Source organism: Oryzias latipes, chromosome 12 (genome assembly GCF_053564925.1).
Source record: "Oryzias latipes strain Hd-rR chromosome 12, Olatipes_Hd-rR_3.1".
NCBI classification, from domain to species: Eukaryota; Metazoa; Chordata; class Actinopteri; order Beloniformes; family Adrianichthyidae; genus Oryzias; species Oryzias latipes.
The window spans coordinates 6,779,067-6,800,286 of NC_136248.1; the positions used below are offsets into that span (position 1 = coordinate 6,779,067).

General features: G+C 39.5%; 3 protein-coding genes across 6 annotated transcripts in view; 1 reads left to right on the forward strand and 2 right to left on the reverse strand.

Annotated features, from left to right (window-relative positions):
- Nucleotides 1-5,798, reverse strand: part of crb2a (crumbs cell polarity complex component 2a) — a 28,640-nt gene extending 22,842 nt beyond the window's left edge. The window contains exon 1 of one of the 2 annotated variants that reach the window (XM_020707833.2): nucleotides 5,666-5,798. Coding sequence is in view for 1 of the 2 variants with exons in the window: in XM_004075064.5 (XP_004075112.1) it covers nucleotides 2,155-2,221 (67 nt within the window). In the remaining variant the exon portion in view is untranslated. Of the gene's footprint in view, nucleotides 1-2,154; nucleotides 2,418-5,665 lie in introns of those variants that run through there. The other variant, XM_004075064.5, reaches the window with a different exon arrangement.
- Nucleotides 5,446-16,307, forward strand: fbxw2 (F-box and WD repeat domain containing 2). 2 transcript variants are annotated; one of them, XM_078955868.1, is made up of 9 exons: nucleotides 5,446-5,500; nucleotides 6,362-6,416; nucleotides 8,133-8,425; nucleotides 8,701-8,923; nucleotides 8,999-9,193; nucleotides 9,545-9,678; nucleotides 9,748-9,834; nucleotides 9,973-10,142; nucleotides 13,104-16,307. In XM_078955868.1, exons 3-9 carry the CDS (start codon nucleotides 8,159-8,161, stop codon nucleotides 13,390-13,392), a joined length of 1,365 nt encoding a protein of 454 aa, XP_078811994.1. In that variant the 5' UTR covers nucleotides 5,446-5,500; nucleotides 6,362-6,416; nucleotides 8,133-8,158; the 3' UTR covers nucleotides 13,393-16,307. The 2 variants fall into 2 exon arrangements, with proteins under 2 accessions (XP_078811994.1, XP_004075085.1); XM_004075037.5 differs by lacking the exon at nucleotides 5,446-5,500 and adding an exon at nucleotides 5,804-5,971.
- A 151-nt stretch (nucleotides 16,308-16,458) lies between these two features.
- LOC101170286 (ras-specific guanine nucleotide-releasing factor RalGPS1) overlaps nucleotides 16,459-21,220 on the reverse strand; it is a 31,516-nt gene continuing 26,754 nt past the window's right edge. For both annotated transcript variants that reach the window (XM_004075033.5, XM_078955867.1), the window contains one exon: nucleotides 16,459-20,779. In XM_004075033.5, coding sequence (XP_004075081.1) covers nucleotides 20,750-20,779 — 30 coding nt within the window. In that variant the 3' untranslated portion in view covers nucleotides 16,459-20,749. The remainder of the gene's footprint in view (nucleotides 20,780-21,220) is intronic.

Genomic DNA, 21,220 nt, shown 5'->3' on the forward strand with positions numbered 1-21,220 from the left:
TTACCTTATTTGTTTACACTGTATAAACACGAGAAGCAAAAAGATCCATCTGCTGTTAAACTGAGCAAAACTCACATAAAGGTTGACAGATTTGAGTGGCTTAAAGATCATTTATCTCTGTTTTTGTGTGTAAAAATTAACTGTTTATTGAGATAAATGCATTCAGTCACCAGTGTGTCTTTTTTTAAATGTAAAATGGTCATTACATTGCTTTTCCTGTGACAGATCAGTGGGTTTTGTTCCTCACATTTAATTCCAGCAGCAAAGCAGCTCCATGCTGTGTTCTAGTGTCTGTGGCAAATCAGGAAATCTCAGTTTCACAAAAACCATTTGGGATGAACAAGTGATCTGTCATCTACAGAAGCCACTGACTCTCCTGTTTGCTAAGTCCACTAATGTTTCTGTTCAATGCCCTCAACACCTGCCTCTGACAGAGGATCACAGCCCACACCCTGAAGGTGTCTCAAGCTGTGAAACCTTCTGACTTCAGTCACATTTTCACAACAGAACACAATTAAACAAAAAAACACCTTTGATGCTCAGGCTCATGTTAGGATTAAAGATTTGTTTCTCTTCAAACTGTACAAGATTATTTGAGGATTTGTATACAGATGTTTTTTAGAGTTGTAAGGCACATTATTTGAGCCCCTCTAAATCATTTTTCGTTTTGTTCAACAATTGTGGCCAGTGGGCACACAGTTTGCCTCAAATGTAACCTACTACTATTATAGAGAAATATTGTTAAGTTATTAATGAATTCATAATACAGTCATAACAGATGGTGAAGCATCAGGTTTTTCCTGTTAAAACCTAAAACAGCAAAGCTCATTACTTTAACATACAGTTTTTTATCCAAACCACTACAAACACTCACATGTTTATGTGTAACATGGTTCTTTACAAACATTCCAATCTGATTTATTGAGTGGTTGATTTCAAAATATTTCAGTTGGTTGAAAAGGGCTTGGAAGAAGTAAACTTGAACACCAAACTTGTGTATCGAGAAAAGGGCACCTCCAAATGCACATCAACATGTTTTGCTTCGGTGAAGATAGCAACTGTTGGATGGTGACCTATAAAATTCTATAAACACAAGTTTTGAATACCTGTGAATGTATTCAGCTATTGAACGTTTTCTAAGATCTCTAAAATGAGCAATTGTTTGTCATTGTACAATTTAAAATCAATACATTCGGCGCAATCCTGCAGACAGGGTTTCCTTTAATTAGTGACAAAGTATGTGCCAACTGGCAACTTTTGATGCCACTCACAAAAATAACCCCTGAAACAAAAAATGGTTGAAGAAAAAGAAGGACAGAAGTGTTCTGTAACCTGTTTGCTGACATATTCTTCACTACTTGTGTTTCAGAGGTTATTTATTGATAATGATATATGATGTTGTGCAAATCTGTAAACAAAAACCTTTAACAAAGACAATAAATAGGGAATCACAGATGTATAATCCTCATAAAAAATAAATAATAAGAATAGTTTTAATACCAACCACAAATGTATTGGATTAGAGGACAAATGTGCTGCAGCAGGATAAAACGGTTCAGTTTACCCAGAAAAAGGCCAAACCTTCAGGAGTGGTTGTGACCTCGTTCTGCTCTTCTGTTCATGCGTAGACAAATATGAATGAGCCTTTCTGCTCATCTCCGTTAGCCCTCGTTAAGCATGCATGACTGAGGAGCTCTGCTTCATTTGGAACCAGTCATGTGTCAAATCTGACAAAAGTCCAACAAAGGCCTGGAAACCAGAAATGTCACACCCAAAACCTGCACAGGACTGTCTCCATCAACATGAGAGCCACTAAAGGAAACCGTGTCTGTGGGAACTGCTGTTTTATGATTTCATTATTAACAATAATCATTTATTTACAACTATTTTGATTAACACTCCTACAATCTAAAAACTAGTTTTCTCTCCTAAATGTGATGTAGCACAGATTAAAAAGAAAACATCTATAATTGCATCTCTTTTCCAACATTACTGTAGTCGTTCTAATTAGAACTTAGAACAAAACTGGCCCCTAGAGTTTGAATTGTCTCGTATGTTCAGAATCTGAGATTCTGGGATTTTTAGAATCGCAAGTTTCTGCATCATTGCAGCTTTCAGAGAAAAAAAAATGTGTCAAGCGTTTGCCCAACTCACCCCATTTGAACATCATCATAGTGAGCAGCAATGTCCTTAGGTTCAAATGAAAATTCCACAACTCCATGGCTTCAAGAGATTATTTTGGGATAAAAAAAATTCTTGACCAGGTAAAGGAACTCAAGAAACAAAAAACAAAAAAAACAAAAGAAAAAAGAAAGGAGAACAGCAGAGTTCCCGAGTTCCTGCTATGTGGACTAACTGTTGCACTCTGCTCAGGAGCTGCCAGAATGCAAGCTGCCCCTGCCCGGATAACCACAGCCTTCCCCTGCTCTAATAGACCGTTATTAGCTGGGAGAGACAATAGGAAAACAAGAGGTGGACTTGCACCTTTGAGAAGAGATGCTTAATCCCAGACAAGCTCGTTAACAAGACATTTAATGGCCTTTTTGAGAAAACAATGACTTATCCTTTCTGATCAAGATAGAAAGCCTTCACTTCGTACACCAACTGATGAAACAAATTCTTACTTTCATAAGTTCATGTGTAAGTTCTTGTCTAAACTGCTGGAAAGATTCAGGAACTCTAAAGTGAAGTGCATTTCTCTTTTACTGTAATCTTGTCACAGCTTTAAGTAGTTACATGCAGTGCTGCTGATGTGCTCCTGAGCAGACTATTCTATTAAGCAGCAACCTCCTGTTGATTTCTGTCCCCTCCAGTGAGTAAGTCACTCTTAAGTAATAACTGGAGAGAATCGCAGTATGAAAAGACGGTGCAATGTTATTTTGGAGGACTGAGGTGTCCGAACAGATCAGTCGGGGTGAGTCTGAAAACAGTTACCAAAAGCCTCTGAATGAGTCCGTAAAGAATACCAGGTCCTATCTGATTTAATCAAAGGAGGCGAGTGTAGAGCATCATTTGCTTCATCTGTTTCCAGTTTTAAAAAGAAAATAACTACCAGGAGCTGTAACAAATTGTCTGGTCACAAAATGAACGCAATAATAAATAATTTTATGGAAATGTTGTTGAATAGACGTAGACAGCGGACCAGACAGAAACAATGAACCAAAGACACACAGACAATGGACAGAAAAACATGGTTTTGGGACAAAAGGTACAAAATTTGCATTCTTAAACCCAACCCCTTCTTATCTGAGAGAAGATTTTAATGTCATCCGATAAAACGTCAATTTTAACATTTGTTTTTTAAGCCGTTTTTAACAAAAAATGAACAATGACTGACTTCAAGTCACTATAAATGGTGTTCAATCAAATCAGCACACGTGAGGACCTAGCAGTAAAGTGTTAAGCTGTTATGTATGTACACTCCAGTGACTCCAGGCCGGGGTTTGGCGTCTGGCACCTTCAGCAGCTTTACGTAGCTGCTTTATGTCGCAGAGCTTAGCATTAAGACCCAACAGTTTGCCTCTCACTGACCTGTGTTAAGCTGCTGAGAACATGAGCAATCTGCAAGTGTCTTCTGATTTTTGTTTCCCCCACAAGGACATGATACGCTATAAATAAACACTTAAGCAGTCGAAAATTACTAACCCCTGCCTGTTTTATAGCAAAAAATAGATAAATGGTAACAAATTGCATGTTAAAATAAAAAAAATGTATTAAAATCCATTTATCCACTGTTCAATCACTTTTTATAAACATTGTTAGCATACAAAATTAAAATTTGTTTACTCTAACCCTAGCACAACAAGTAAGGTTGTTTGTTAGATCTTTAACTGATGGAAAGCCTGAGTTTAATTCTTTTAAACTGTGCCACATTTTTAAAGATGTGCAGTGAAAACTTAGATCTTTTCTTCTTTGCACCCCAACAGCTTATTCTGACTGCTTTACCGAGAAACTCCACTGGATGTCGCTGTTGTACATAGATAATAAAGATGGTTCTCACTCTGTATTTCAGAACAATAAAAAGTTATGATATGGATGATTTGATTTCTTTTGGTTGATATTTTATCATAATGACAAAATTTTTGTCTATTTTAATAGAGTCACGTGAGCTTTTATCTTATGTTCTTTGCTGAGAATTCATGGCACATGAATAAGTTTAAATGTAAAATCTTGCCGTGTAATTGTCCCGGTTAGCAATCAAGGAGATACAAGCTGAGAGCCTCTTGTTTTGCACTGATAAGAATTGATGTATTTTTTGTTTTTAATGCAATTTTTCCATGGTCATAATTAGTTGCAGCCTTGTTTTTTGTTTTTTTCTTATGGGTTATTTCACTTTTTTTGTTTGTTTTTTTGTTTTAATGTTTAATATTGTTTTCAATTTTTACTAAAGTCCTGTCCAATACAGGTAAGAAAAGCTTTTTGTGCAATCCATCTTGAAGGGACCCTGAGCCTATAGGCTCACAATTCAAAGAAGGACAATATTCTAATGGGCCCTTGATTCCTGGAGAATTGCAATGAAAGTCGGCCTCAATGAATCAATTTGAACTAACCTGTAATTGTAAAAACATTAAATAAATTATGTTACCGTTCATCCATTTTCAGAACTCGCTAAATTGGGGTAATAGTAGTGAGTTGCTGGAGCCTATCCCAACTACTGTTGGGGGAAGGAGGTTATCCTAGACAGGTCAGAATGTTTGATTTATTCCTTTTTAATATTTCATTTCTGCAAAGAATCAAATTAGTGCTATAAATTTCCTGAAGATCTAAAGAATTTTTGCATTGGTCAAACCTTTTTAGATTATTTAACAGTTGTTTGCTGCTTTGCTTTCATTGCAATAAATACAAAGAAGCCAATCAAGTGAAGGGTCTTGCCTTAGGCGCCTAACCAAGTCTGGGTCCCTCTGTGCCTGTCCCCAACCTGGGTTAAAATCTCTGCCAAACCCCCTGAGCAAATCAGTGAAAGCTGATGGTGACCCCTTAATGGATATGCTGAAAAGTGAACAAACAAACTTAAAATGTTAAGAGTAAAATTGTTTTGAGTTTTCCGATATAGAGACATAGAAATATTCAAAAAAGCTATCACATCCAACAGAGAGGGGGAAAAAACAGAACAGATTATGAGTAAGCAGTAAATGGAGAAAATTACTTTTAATGAATAACCTGCAGAAATAAATGTGTGCATTCTTTTTTGTGATTCTTAATGTGAAGTTTTGGTTGTAGCCCTTTGTATTTCCCTAGGTTCCAGTTCCTATATTTGACAAATGTAAAGAGAAAGAATAATTTTAGGCGTTTTTACTGCTGACCTTGAATATTTTGAGTTGATCTTGTATATAAATAAACAGTAAAAGTATACCCGTGTTATAGAATAAAAAGCACACATTAGTAAATCGGCGCCAGATTGGAAAATTTCACATGTTTCACTACGTGCCATATTTAACGTTACACAGGAAGCGAGTCGACTTTGGCTAAAACCTTACCCGTTTTTTTGTCTTACAGTCAAGTGGGTATCATTATAATAATAGAAAACATAGAGTCGGACAAACTGCCAAATTAAACAAATAAGTTTGTACAGTGCATATCAGTAATGTTGAACAAAATACTATTTTTAAAGCACTTAAAGCAGAAGCGACAGCGCCTGTAAGACATGACTGTGGTTCAACATTACCCGCAGACAGTAGAATCCGTTTCCATTATCTTCTGGTATTCATGCTGTCAGAAACTGACAACCTTCTTTAGCCCAGCGTTTACCAGCCGCTATAATTGAAAGGGGAATGTTAGATTTATAGCATTTACATCAGATTGAAGGCAATTGAGTGCACCAGTTAAGTTGGTTCGCTGGTAAAAGCTACACCGCCACGTTGTTGTTACATGGTGGTAGAAATAAGTTCCGACAGGTTAGCTTTGCGGTGGCTATTCCGCTATTTACTACATAACCATGACGTTGGGGAAAGGATATATCCGCTACTTACTGGTTCGTGTCAATTTAAATGTGAATGGTTTTGTGTTTTTATTGACTGGTGTATACAACCTTTTTTGCTTGGTTTGATGTTCCGAATCTAAGATGATGCATGCTTTGGGTTAGCATAGACGGCACGAGTAACAGGTCCGTCAAGCCCTGCTAAATGTGTTTTTCTATGGTGCTTACATTTATAAGCTACATGTACTAAGAAATACTTGCAAGTGTCGTCTAAGATAAGTCCGTGAGGAGACTACAATGCTGAGGGTATTTTAAGCGCGCGCGCACCTAGGGTGTGTATGCGCGCGCCACAGTACAACTTAAAAGCCTTTTTTGTCCTATCAATGTATTCATCTTGAAATCTTGTGTTCAAGGTAACAAAGCATGTTTTCCTATCTCTGACAGGACTGCGGACGTCAGCCTACGGCGTGTGACTGAGAGCCGGCGGGGTTGCAGACAGGTAAAACGGATTTAATATCGTCTGATGGTGTCCGCAAGATGTGTGACTGTCACGCCTAGTTCCAACAAATACGTCTGATATCTTCGCCACGCATTAACGATCAGGCGCCCTAGTGTCCGTCGCGAGGAACTGCTGCGTTTCTGTGGGCGGTAAACCGGTGCTTTGAAGCCAGCTGTTCTTCAGTCTACCGAATTGTGGGCGCGAGACCAAAAGAAATGACGACAGAATCCAGCAGGAGCCGTCCAAAAAGATTTTTTAAAGGCTGGTGTAACTGTCATTTATGTCAAATAATTATCATTATATTCCAGGTTGTGCTTTTCCTTAAATATATATTTGTTTTCTTTCTGTTTTTGCTTCGTCCTACACACCTAGAATATTTGGTAAAAGTATAACTTTTCCAGAATAGTAGAGGACTAACGGCACAAGACGACCTCTTGTTTAGTCCAGTCATCGATTTAGGCAATTGCACAAAATTGACTTGTTTATGAAAGTAATTCTAGGGTTCAAAGTGTGGTAGTTAGCACTCTCAAATCAAAGTGAGAAGCCCCGGTTCGAATCCCAGCTGGGTTCTATCAGAGTTTGCATCCTCTTCTCATGTATGCGTGAGTTTTCTCCAGCTTCCTCCCACAGTCCAAAAAGACGTTCCTCAGGTATTCACACCTGAGGGAGGTGAGTGTATGTGATGTTTGTTTCTGTCCCCCTGCAACAGACTAGCTACCTGTCCCGGGTGGATCCCGCTTTTGCCTCAGCGACCCCGTGACCCCAAACAGGTTCAGAGAATGTAATCATCCCCAGTGGTCTTTTGATTATGATTTATGGGAGACTTTTGTCCGGCCATTTCAGTTGCTGCGTCACAAAAGAGAATCTTTTTCAAACAGCATTTTTTCATCCGCTCATGATTTATCCAGATTTAAATAAAGAAATACTCAGAAACACAGTTTTAATCTTAAATTCTTTTATATATATGTCTTCCATCAAGAGGAAACTTCCATAAGAACATGTGAAAAATGCCAAAAACAGAATTTTCATTGGAGTGAGTCTTTAATATCAAAGAACAGTTCTGAACAACCCCTAATTCATTTGTCTCAACCTCAAGCACTCACAACTTGAAATGTGTGAAGTTAAATTTGATCTAAGGCTTTGTCTGAATTCCCTCACCCCTCCTTAACTACTAAAAGACTATATAGTTCAGACTATGTTGTGCCCTGGATTTTAAAAGTAATTTGGACCCCTTTTTCCCCCCAATGCCATTATGACATCACCCATTTGAAGTACGATCTAATACATATGAACATTTTACAAAATCTATTTATGAGTCCACTATGTTCTGATGATGGAAACTTGGATGATTCATAAAAAAATTAATTTATCACATTTTTTCAAATGACAAATCGTTAAAAAACACAATGCATTGTGGTCTATAGTTCCCAATCTAGGGAGCATCGATGGGCACTAGTTTTTTGCAGAGACTTATCGGACATTTGCAGGGCACTGTCTTTTGGAATTGTAGATTCAGACACCTCAACAAAATGGCAAACACACTTTTCTCTTAAGATGTTTTTGAAACTGATTTTGTTGAATTCTTTTCTCCAAATTTTTTACAACTTTGTTTAGCCGGCTTACGTGGAGATCTTACAAGCTGTTCTTGTGGCTGGTGCTGTTTCACGAAGAAATCACAGCGAAGGCTTTTCTCATGCGATGCCATTGCTGTTGCAGGTGTTGCAGGTTGCTCCCATGTGCCCATGGACAAAACTTCCTTTGAGGGGTGGCTGGAGTCAGTCTCCACCACTTTCCTTTCTTTGAATGACCAGCAACGGAACCAGTGTCTGGACCACCTAATATCCTTAAGTGGTGCCGTCCAGCTCCGCCATTTGTCCAACGGTCTCGAGACTTTGCTGAAGCGTGACTTCCTGCGCCTGCTTCCTCTGGAGCTTGCCTTCTACTTGCTGCGATGGCTGGATCCTCAGAGCCTTCTCACCTGCTGCTTGGTCTGCAAACAGTGGAACAAGGTGAACATTTTGCTGTTTAACATAAGGAGAAATTGGCATCTTGTGAGGAACAGAAACCCTAAACCTGAAGCTAAAAACCACCAAACATGGCTAGGAGCTGAATAGTAAGCCACTTGGAAATGTCTTTTCCTCAGATATAGAATAAAAATTGGCTAATATATAAAAATACCAAATGGATGAATCGTTTCTTTACGGATATGTATTTCAACGTTTTAAAGTAATGAGCTGATGGTTGAATTAGCAGTTTTCACATCTGAACTGTTTATTTCTTGTAGGTTATAAACTCCTGCACAGAGGTGTGGCAGAGTGTGTGTCAGGAGCTGGGCTGGAAGATTGATGAGTCTATTCAAGACGCATCGCACTGGAAGGTGGTATATTTGAAGGCGAGGCTGCGTATGACTCAGCTGAAGGATCAGGAAGCCTTTGAGACGTCATCACTCATCGGGCACAGCGCTCGAGTCTATGCGCTCTACTATAAGGATGGTCTCCTCTGCACAGGTACACCTAAACTGTGGGGTTTGTAAAGGAATGGGAGGACAGCAGGGCAGAAACTTATCCATATCTGCTTTTCAGGATCTGATGATCTTTCTGCTAAATTATGGGATGTGCGCACCGGACAGTGTATTTATGGAATTCAGACACACACCTGTGCCACAGTGAAGTTTGATGAGCAGAAGCTGGTGACCGGGTCCTTTGACAATACTATTGCATGCTGGGAGTGGTGCACAGGAGCCAGAATCCAGCAGTTTCGTGGCCACACAGGAGCAGGTCAGTTCAAACACCAGACAGAATTTGTTGTAAGAAAAGGGAACTCTTGTGCATTGGTTGTGAATGTATTGTGGTGTATTGGTCAGCGCTCTTGCCTCAGGAATTATGGGATTGAAAACTGAATTCTTTCTCTTAAAAAATGCAGAGGATAAATGATGGTTCACATCTGCCACTTTGTGCCGTTGTGCCTTACTTGATAACAAAAGTCTGTTCTGTTCCTCGGTTTTATTTTCCAGTTTTCTGTGAAGTCGGTTTTAACCTGAGAACTACTTTGCAGTGGTTTTGGGTTTTTCCTTTCTTGTTGCTCATGTGTCTTATATGTGATTCCTCTGAATTGTTTTGTGTGTTTAGTCTTCAGTGTGGACTACAACGATGAACTGGATTTGCTGGTCAGTGGGTCTGCAGACTTCTCAGTCAAGGTCTGGTCTTTGTCTGCTGGATCCTGTCTCAACACTATGACTGGGCACACAGAATGGGTCACCAAGGCAAGTCCAGCTCATCTCCATCGTTCTTCTAACACCTTCTGACTTTGATAGAAATATGTTGCTTCCCAGGTGATCCTGCAGAAAAGTGAAGTTGAGTCGGTGGTTCACAGTCCTGGTGATTACATCCTCCTCAGTGCTGATAAGTATGAAATTAAGGTAAGCCAACAGTTATCTGAAGGAAAACATGCTTTCATTACTTGTGCAGGGATGAAGATTGGCTCATTAAAGGGGTTTTCTTTTTTGTACCACAACACTTTAAAAAACAAAAAAAACATACAAATTCTCCTTTTGCAGGTTTGGCCTTTAGGCAGAGAGATCAATTGCAAGTGCTTGAAGACGCTCTCAGTTTCGGAAGATCGCAGCATCAGCCTCCAGCCCCGGTTGCAATTCGATGGACGTTACATCGTTTGCAGCTCTGACCTTGGAGTTTATCAGTGGGACTTTGCTAGTTTTGAGATTCTCAGGTACAGCAGCATGCATGAACACCATTTTTAAATGGAAAGAGTATCATTTGTTTGACTGGATAAGTGTGCACACTGAGATGGCTGAGAAGGGACTTGGTGTGAACAATTACTTCTGGCTGCCATATGGTAGCTTACAGTGGGGCAAAAAAGGATTTAGTCTGCCACCAATTGTGCTAGTTCTCCCACTTAAAGAGATGAGAGAGGCCTATAATTTTCATCACAGGTATACCTCAACTATGAAAGAACATGAGAAAAAAAATCCAGAAAATCACATTGTCTGATTTTTAAAGAATTTATTTTTAAATTATGGTGGAAAATAGGTATTTGGTCACCTACAAACAAGCAAGATTTCTGGATCTCACAGACCTGTAACTTCTTTAAGAAGATCCTCTGTCCTCCACTCATTACCTGTATTAATGGCACCTGTTTGAACTGGTTATCTATTTAAAAGACACCTGTCCACAACCTCAAACAGTCACGCTCCAAACTCCACTAGTGAATGACCTGCAGAGAGCTGGGACAAAAGTAACAAAGGCTACCATCAGTAACACACTACGCCACACGGGACTCAAACCCTGCAGTGCCAGACGTGACTCCCTGCTAAAGCCAGCACAGGTGCAAGCCTGTCGAAAGTTGGAGAGCATTTGGATGATCCAGAAGAGGATTTGGAGAATGTCCTATGGTCAGATGAAACCAAAATAGAACTTTTTGGTAAGAACTCTACTGTGTGGAGGAGAAAGAATTTTGGGTTGCATCAGAAGAACACCATGCCTACTGTAAAGCATGGGGGTGGAAATATCATGCTTTGGGGCTGTTTTTCAGCAATCGGCTTGGACGGCTGATCCGTGTAAAGGAAAGAATGAATGGAGCCGTGTACCATCAGATTTTGAGTGAAAACCTCCTTCCATCAGAAAGGACATTGAAGATGAAAACGATCCCAATCACACTTCCAGGGTAACGAAGAAGTGGCTTCATAAGAAGGATTTCAAGATCCTGGAGTCTCCAGATTTCAACCCCATAGAAAATCTTTGGAGGTGGTTGAAAGCCCGTGTTGCCCAACGAAAGCCCCAAAACATCACTGCTCTAGAGGAGAACTGCAAGGAGGAATGGGCCAAAATACCAGCAAAGGTTTTTGAAAATCTTGTGAAGATTTACAGAAAATGTTTGACAGCTGTCATTGTTAACAAAGGGTATAAAACAAAGTATTGAGTTGAACTTTTGGTTTTGACCAAATACTTACTTTCCACCATCATTTACAAATAAATTCTTTAAAAATGTGATTTTTCTGGATTTTCTTTCTCATTTTGTCTCCCATAGTTGAGGTTTACCTAAGATGAAAATTGCAGGCCGCTCATCTTTTTAAGTGAGAGAACCTGCACAATTGGTGGCTGACTTAATACTTTTTTGCCTCCCTGTACGTACAGCGGCCCTGAAGTGCAAATCACATCAACAAATCACACAGCGCCAAAATACATTAAACATTAAAGCGACAATAATATGGGCATCACTGATTGGATGATGATGTTTTAGTTTTGAAAACAGAAGGATGTTTTGTTCAAACTGGTAAAGAGTTGATTGATCAATCACCAAACTCTTGCAGTGGCTGTAGCCAGAAGCTTACAGAAATATCTTCAGTCAGAAGAGATTTCCATGACTAACAGCTTCCCGTTGAAAACTTGAACAAACATCATCCAATCAGAGACGTCCCATAATACCAACCTTTTCCGGTTTCTTATTTTGTTTTAGTTTTAAAATTATATTCTGATTTCTGGAACTTACTTTTGTTTTTGCATTTTGGTTTGTGGAAATTTGTTTTGATTTCTAAAATGTTTATATTGTTTTTTGGAATTTGTTTTGGTTTATTAATTGTCATTTTCATTATTAATATGTTTCTGCGTTTAGAGATTTGTTGATGTGATTTGCAGTTAAGGGTCACCGTCTTTATCTGATGAAGTGACACATCAATGCAAACCTCCAGTTAAAATGAGCTCACTGTGAACCATTTGGTGTTGTTTGTCACTGCCGTCCGTGGTTCACAGTAGATGCAGTGAGGGTAGCTGGTGTGTGTCTCTCACAGTGTTTGTTAGACTCATTCAAAGGAGCACACAGCAATCTATGTGCTTTGTCCAGGCTTCCATTGTGTCTGCTTTGTGTTTGTGGACTGAATAATGAACTGAAAAGTACAATTTCAAACTAAAGCTAACATTTCATTTATAAAATAATACACAAGCAGTGTTTAAGATAAAGTTAAAAACTTGTCCAAGCTAAAACATTTTTGTAAATAAAATTCAACGATTCATACTTTCACTGCATTTAATTACGTTTTTTAATTCTTCTCGTAATTCAGATCCACTACAAACATCTCTAATTGGTCTCATTGACAGTCTCCTATATTTCAATTATATTTTTCATAAATAGTTTTTTTTTTTTTCCAGAGCTGCAGATTCTCACATCTGGTTTGTTGAACATGTGCTTCTATAGGACTAAAACTACTCTCTTTTAAGAGAAAAAGCTTTTTTAATATTGTGTAGTAATTGATCATTCTTAACTCAAGAATGGAAAAAAAATTTACCAGGTCCTGAAATTTGGTGAATTGTTGCTTTTGTGATTAAGTTTTAGAATATTCTTATAGCTTTTGTTTTTGGAAGAAAGATTGAATTGTGGTCTCATATGTGTTCCCCACATGTTCACCCAGTAAGACATACACAGTTTTTCCAAAAATATTCCTTTAGTCTGACTAAGTTAAAAAAAAAATCAATGTAAACATATTGTAAGTGCATAAAGTCAACAATTTTCAGCAACAATTAGAACTACAGGACTCTTTTACTATTGCTTATGTATGTGTTTTATTTTGAAAGGTTTTTCTAAACATGGCTGCTGGAATATAAAGATCTCCATAAATATTGAATCTTCATCTTCACTGTCATTCCAAATGATCAAGTGCTCTCTTTGTGTTTCCAGGGTAATAAAGCTGCAGGATCCAGCCAACCTTTCCCTGCTCAGTTTTGGAAAGGTGTTTGCACTCCTTTTCGACAACCACTTCCTGTACGTCATGGACCTGAGGACGGAGGTCATCTCAGGCCGCTGGCCTCTGCCGCCCTACAGGAAATCCAAAAGAGGCTCCAGCTTCCTGGCAGGTGTGACATCCTGGCTCAATGGCCTGGATGGGGGCAACGACTCTGGACTGGTATTTGCTACCAGCATGCCCGACCATAGCATTCACTTAGTCTTGTGGAAAGAGAATGGGTAGATGACAAGAATGTCCATAACCCCCCCACCTCCATCCCAACAGCTGAAATGAGAGCCAGCACCACGTGTGCTGTGGACGATGTAACTGCCAACATACATCCTACTCGGACCAAAGCATTTCCTTCAACCCGTTTCCTTCTCAGAGTGAATCTCCTCCAGACATTAACATGTACAGTAACGATGGAATTTGAAGGCCAGATTACCGACTTCTTTACTCAACACTGGATTAACCCCCGTCCATCAGAATAACCTCCACAAACACCAAGTTGTCTCAGCCAAAAACAAGCCGGCACTCAACGCAACACCTCTTGAAACAGATGTCAGTCAGGAGGAGTACATGTCGAGAGTTTTGCTTGATCGTCAGCCTGGCAGTGTACAGTGAAAAAAAAAAGTACATTTTCTGACCTTAATGCTTCAATAAATGTGCCATCTCCATGAGAAACTGTTTGGTGGGATACAGTAACGTCGCAGTGAACTCCATGGCCCACGCTGAGCTGTCCCGCTGAAGCTCGGATGTCTTTGATTAAAGAAAGGGTTGCCTTAAACGGTTAGATCCCAGCGCCTCCAGCTTATGTTCTCCCCCAGTTCATTAATGAAGCAACAAACGGCAAAAAACATGGGATGAACAGCCTTCTCTTAAAATCTGTTCCTTTTTCCTTTCATTGTATAGGAGAAAACGATAATTCTAGACTTAAAAACAATAGACCAACTTCATCTATTTGTCATCAAACTGGCAGATTTAGTTCCAATTAAGTTTTTGAAATACCAAACCAATGAAATGATAGAAATATCCAGAGTTCTGCTGCAAATCTACAAAAAACATTTGATTAAAAGCAGCTTGAAAGAGTTAAACCTCATCCTTCAATTTGGTCACGTTATGGTGAAATCTGCAGTGCATGCTGGGTGAATTCTAATGCAACAGAAAAGCTTCAACGCTCTCAGCTGTGTGGCTTCTAGCAGAAACTCTGCAGTTTACAGACTAGGCTGGTTCTGTTTTGCAGCTTCTGTTCTCTCCTGTGTTTTCTCAAAGTTAGCTCTCCTCCCTTTGCACTACAGGCGTTTACCAGCCAGGAATCTGTCCTAAACCTGTTCATTTCACATTTAGCTAGAACACATCTGATCAAAACCCTTAAAGACAAAAAGGAAAGTCATGAAAGCACTAAGCCAAAGTTCCAACTGTTAGCTTAGATGATGTACAGCAGACAGAGAGGCTCTTTTTTTGTAAAGCAGTGGAATATTTTGAGTAAAACTTTGTGCACATTTAGAGTGATGACCATTAATTTTGATCAGTTAGTGGAATTTTGAATATGAGAAACATTACAGATGAATGGAAAAGTCTCTTCTGCAACAGACATGCTTTTCTGTCATTGCATCCAAAATGCAGTCCAGCTGCTTCTGCAGGATGGGGGGGGGGGGGGGGGGCAATGTTTATCACAGCAGCTGCAATCCTAAAAGATTAAGTAATAGAAACTAAATTTTCCAAGTTGCTCTCAAATGTGATACAGCTTTTTTAACATTGATGTTTCATTGTGTGTTTTTGGTTCAAAGAAATATTTTTCAGTTGTGTGCTGCTTAAATCTTATTGACCAAAAAATGATTCAAACCATTAATTTAGTCCATATAGAATCAAGCATTTGGTAAAACAACAATAATAAGACAATGAATTCCTTAGCATGAGTATCTATGGAAGTACAGTCTGCCTTCAGTCATATTGATCCTGCGATAATCATCGATTGATCACTTTCTTCGCACAAGCATCTCTGTTTCATTGGATCTGCACCAAACTAAATTTATGGATCATCTTTGTTTGTGCAGTTTTATTTTCTGCTTTGATTTCAACTTTGATTTCTGTTTTCGATTCAAAAATGGAATTACTTTAAAGCAGATTTTTAACAATTATCAAAATAAGTCAACTTTAGTTTCTGTTGGATTTACTTTTGAAAAACATTTCTTACTCTTATGGTCTTTACTGTCCAGACCTTAACGTCTTCTGTGGCTGCAAAGGCAAACTTCTGGGGTTTTCCTTTGAGATGTTCACTTTTTTTTCTTGATCAAAGTAAAACTGCTTTAATTTTAATTCATTCATTTAACTTCTATGCTTCCTACAAAGTTGGTTTAAAAATAACTGCCACATTTAGCATTTTTTTAAATATCAGGAGGAGTACTTTGTCTGCATTGTATATTTTTGGGTTGTTTTATTTTTGTTAATACAGAATAAAATGATCCACCGTGAGAAGTTATTCATTGTTTACTCTTATTTTCCCGCGGATTAGGAACCCTTAAGAAGAGACTGGATCTTTTTTTTCTAAAAACAGCTTAACTTTACTGCAGTAACTGCGCTGTAAATGCTAGGGATGTGCAGATTCTGCCATGCTACTTTTTATGGCTTATACCACTTTTATGAATATGCTACTTTCAGGGTTCTTGTGTGAGGTTTTTGCACAATGCATGGCCACGGTGATTGCACTTCTGTGCGAAATTACAATTTTAGGATTGATTTTGAGATTATAGTTTTCCTATTGGTCTAGGAGAATGTGAGAAAATGTGCCTCAGTACTAACAAAATGTCTGTTTGGTCTTTAGCAGCTCTGAAACTTCAGGCTGTGTTTGAGCAAATGCCTGGATGTGTTTGCATTGGTTGGCTCCAAGTCTTTGCAGCACAACTGGTGCATATTCTGCACTCCTTTGTGTTCGATAACTCCGCTTTGTACAGATGACCTTTTCTTTTGCAGGGATACCTGAACAGCAGATGTTCCGTGGATTGTAGTTTATTTTTCAACTTTAATTAAACTATGATCAGTATAGTGGATTCTGGTTGCAGTTGACCTTTGCCCTACTTCTTTTTCTTTCCAGTCGTACCGTTTAGGTGATTTATGAATAACTTGGCTTCAATAAAGTGACCAAAAACCCCAAATAATACTGTCTTTATTTAAGTGTCGTACTTAACTGCATTACAGAGATGCACACTTTTTTATGGAAAACCTACTCAAATATATTTTGGAAGCCTTTGATCACTAGCATTATTATTATTATTGTTAAAACCTGAAACAAAGTCAAAGGTACAAGGGTCCATTGGTAGTTGTTTATTTATATAGCACAATAAAATTAATCTTAGGGCAATATACAGGAGAAAAAAAGCAAACAGGATAATATAGCAAATCACAGACTGTTCATGGCTACATGTGTTTCAAAAGGAAGGACACTGAAACCAGCTTAGAACTATTCTGAGAGGAACGGGTGGGTGTGTGGAAAACCAGCATGACAACACTTTCAACAATCATTTTTATTGACCGTACACTTGTTTACAGTAACTTTGTTCACACAAAAGAAGCAAGTATAGTTGGCTTGGTAGAGGGATTATGTAGGGTGGAAAAGTGAAAAGGTGTAAACGTCTGTCCTTGTTTTTTTTTCTAGCTTTGTCCAATGGCTCTCCTGTCTCTCACATGAGGCGACTCTGGCATGGGTTCTGTGGGACTCTTGTATCTGCAGTCATAACATTTCTCTTAAGGGGTCCAAATGACCCCAACCTTACATTAACGTGTTAACCCTACCATGACTAAGGTAGATTAAGGTGAAGAGGATTTCATGTAATCCATGGACACCAGTGAAGATCAAGAATCATTGAGAAAAAAAAAAAGGTTCAGCTTGTGTCTTGTGGGGTCCAGATAACCCCACTCCTAACTTCACGTGCTTAGGATAGCACAAGGGCTAATGGTGCTTTCCTGTTAATCAGGTGAGGTGATGACTTCAGGGTTTACTCTTAGTAAAACCAACTGCCCTTACGGGTGGATACCCCTTGTGTCATCTTGTGGGGTCATCTGGACCCCACAAGATAGCAGAAGGGATACGGGCTGTCCGAAGGCTACAAAATAGGCAAACCTGCATATGGGATACGCAGGAGGGCTGCAGGAAATAGCAAAGTCGTAGACCGCTCAGTGAGCCTGTAGAACAAACATGCTCATGCACATTTTTCTATGGGCATGCTGCAGGTGCAAACACCTATACAACATGTAAGGATAAGAAAGAATGAAGTGGATGAGATGCAGATGTGGACAATGGATTTTTCATTTAGCCCGTTAGTGCTGCCCATGTGAGGGTGCCCTATCTGTGCTCACAGCCTGACTGTTAAACATTTGGTTATTAGACAGTTTAGTTTGTGTGGACGAGCACTTACGGTTCACCTGTACACCCCAAATGGGTGAAGCATTTGGACGCGGTCGGTAAGGAGCTACTAACAACTAGAGTGCTGTGCAGAGGGCATCATACGACAGCATCCCATGTACGCCATAAGTGTGAGTAACTTGCATCATCCCTACAAATGCTTCACAATACATTAACCACAATGGTACGTTCCATCACGTCCTTTGGGGTAGCTGTACGAGCCTCCAGGGCACTATAAGACACACCTGATCATCCCATAAGACACGGCCGCGCCTCTCTACCCTCCAGGGACCCGGACAACCCCAAAAACCAGCACAGGTACATGTGACTAAGGCATTAGCCCCTTGTCTTACTAACATGCCAGTGTGGACTGGTGGAGTGGGTTCTATCAGTGAAATATGCCCTGAGGAAAACTCTTTTTCTTTCTGCCCCTTGTTTGATTTCACATTGGCGAACAATTAAAAATAAAAATTACTGTAGTTTTGTAAGATTTGAGGGGACGCAGAAATTCCCTTTTTCGATCCTGACTTTAAAGTACTGTCAGGATTAAGGCCAGAGACATCACTCTCTTTCCTTGTGTCTTTTCAACACTAAACAAGAGCCAGCCTCTGTTTAAAGGTTTCATATCTCACACAGTCAGTTTTTTTGCCTTTAAAAGTAACTTAAAAAATAATCATCATTTACACTCCATTCATTTCTAAAAATGTAGTCCTTCATTTTAAATTGCAACCGCTTCCCTCATCGCAGAGGCAACACCACGATGTGTTCACCCTGTGAGAAACTCATCAATTGCTTCTTTAATACTGTTTTTAAGGTGTCTAACCTTTTATTTTTAGGCCAGATAGAAAACATAAATTGCTTTTCACAAACCCACTGCAGAGTGCCTTAACCCAGGTCCAGCGAGATTGTGTTTCAAGGAAAGATTTTCACACACTGCCACCACGGTAAAACGTCTGCCTGAGACTCTCACAGCAAAGCAGTTCCTGCAGGACTTCTTTTGTTTGACAAACGGCCCCCCCCCCGCTCTTTAACCACATTGAACATTTTCATATCATGTCATATCTACTCTGCATCCTGCAGCTGTAATGCTGAGCAATGTTAGAAGCCTTTTAGGCACCAGCTAAAGGCAGGACTCCAGATCAAACCTTTTGAAAGTTCCAGTGCCCCCTTCCCTCCTATAACCCCCTGGGTTATATTGCAGTCAACCTTTATTTTTTTTTAAATATCAGTAGCAAACCAACCTCTGAGGTCAATGGCTTGCTGCACCCATGGATTGTAAAATTGAGGGAAAACCTTGAAGCCCCCAGATCCAGCAGCTTGAACAGAATCAAAAACCTTGTCTGAGATTCTCCATTCGACCTCCCCTTTGGTCGTTTCTCTGCTCACATTTATGACAGGATGTGGGTCCTTCACACCAATCTAATTGGGGGGCCTGCCTGATGAGTGCTTGTGGAACCTGGCTGACCTGGTTTCCCTAATGGCCAGAAGTAGGGATTGGATTTTAAGGACCTTTGATGACCAAAAGCTGGTCCTCTTCTTCCTTGGCATCGACTATCATGTATTCAAACAGAGCTTCCAGCTCTCAGATTTTCTAAATATGTCATGCTTAGCATCTGGACAGAACAGCACAGGGTCCAGGGGACAGGGGTCCTCATTTCAGACAGTTTATCTCTAGGCTGGACAGCAAACAATACTAAAACACTGTCAAGGAACAAAATTAAAGAACATTTCCACCATATTTAATCGTTTTTTGCTGTGTTTCTTTACAAAAATGTGACAAATAGTCTCAAATAAGCACAGGCACGCTTAAACAGTTCGTCAAGGATTGAATTCTCTATTTAGGAGAAGAGCATGTTGACAACCCAGACGTCCAGCTCTCACCTTCAGCCTTAAAGATGCACTCTGATGAAAATTGTTTTTTGCCGTTTTTTAACATGTACCCGTGGCATTTTTCTGATGATTGAGAACATATATACAGAAAATTAAGCTCAAAATGGCATTTTTGAGCATTTCTTTATTGTGAATCAGGAGCATATGAGGAAAAGAGCTTATTTGTGGCATAGAAAATAGGCTGGGGGGGGGCACAGGCTCCCTGCTCCAAGGAGAAGGGGTGGGGTTGCTTTACGCTAACAGTCCCGCCCACAACTCAGAGGCAGATTTTTGATTAACTTCTGCTGCTCTGCAGAAACTCTGTCCTAGGAAGCTATGGGGTTTTTGTTGTTGTTTTTTGGCTAAAAAAGGCATAATTGTAATTTTAAATAACAGCTTCTACAATACATCAAAAGAGGATTGGAGTGGGACTTTAAGAGAAAGCAATAAGACACTCATCAACAAGAGCCACTTATCAGTAAATGAGGAAAAATCTTAGACCCTCTAGTCCGATGGAGGGGGATTTCCAACAACAGGAGAAATGAGAAAGTGGAGCTCTGCACACCTCATCCCGGCCTCCTCCGGCTCTGAATGATCCAGCAGGAAGGATTTGGCACGTGTTTTTTTTCTTGGTGGGGAGGGGAATGCTGTTCCTGAAACAATCAGGCTGTGATTTTACTGGATTAACACCAAAATCTGCTTTTCACAAACCAACTGCTAAGGGCCACAAACCAGGTCTGGAGCCCATAAAGCCAATATTGTGAGTCACGGAAAGATTTTCACACACTGACAACATAGTAATCAGAACCATATACATAGAATGAAGAGATGATCTCCAGACAACAGAGAACAGAGAGCCAACAGTTTCCTGTAATGGTGTTGAAATGAAGCTTTTTTTTTTCTTGCAAAAGCAGTCCCATTTTTTCAGCACCCTCTAAGCTTTGAGTGTTCAAAGCTCAAGCCCCGGGTAAAGGCTGTGGAATACTGTGATGGAGCCAAAGATCCGACCTAAAGTGCTCAAACTGCTCTCCACATTTGTGCTCAAATGCACAAAAACTCGCTCAGATCACAAACTCCACACAGGTGGGAACTCCTTGTGCTTGCTCACACATTCACAGCAGATAATGAAAATGATAGAGGAGTGCTATAAACAGAAAGCACCTTATCAAAGTCTTCAGATGTCTGGATTACAGACATTACAGTCTCAGAGCCTTTCAGCATCCAGGTGTTTTATCAGGCAGATGCCATCGAAGTCTGAAGTTTCACTATAGAAGTCTTCCCACGTGATTGGAATTGGCATTAGAAAGTCCTGCTGGGCAAAGCATGCCTTCATTCAAACGACATGAGGTTTGCTGGTATCTGTTGAAAGAAACAGAATTCATTAAAAAAATGGAAAAAAATTCAGCTCAGAGAGAAGAAGCAGAAGAAAAAAGCTTTCATTTGAGCCCAAGGTCTGTCTATTGTGATTCAATAAAAAATGGTCTAAAACCGTGTTTTTCAACCAATGTGCTGAGAGATGCTCAGGTGTGCCGTGGAAAATTGATCAATTTCACCTAATTGTTCATTATCAGGATACAAGCTCTGTGTTCTTCCAAACAGGTCCAGGTTTCACGCTAAGTAGTTAGAAATACATAAACTCTGTGTTTATTGGAATCTTACTCAATACACTTGGATAGGAATGACTGTATTATAATTATGCCACAACTTTGTCCAATTGCTCTCGTTTTGGAAAAAGTTAATCCTTTAAACTCTTCCACCAATCATTCTGGGAGGTTTTATAATAAACCAATCAGACGTGGT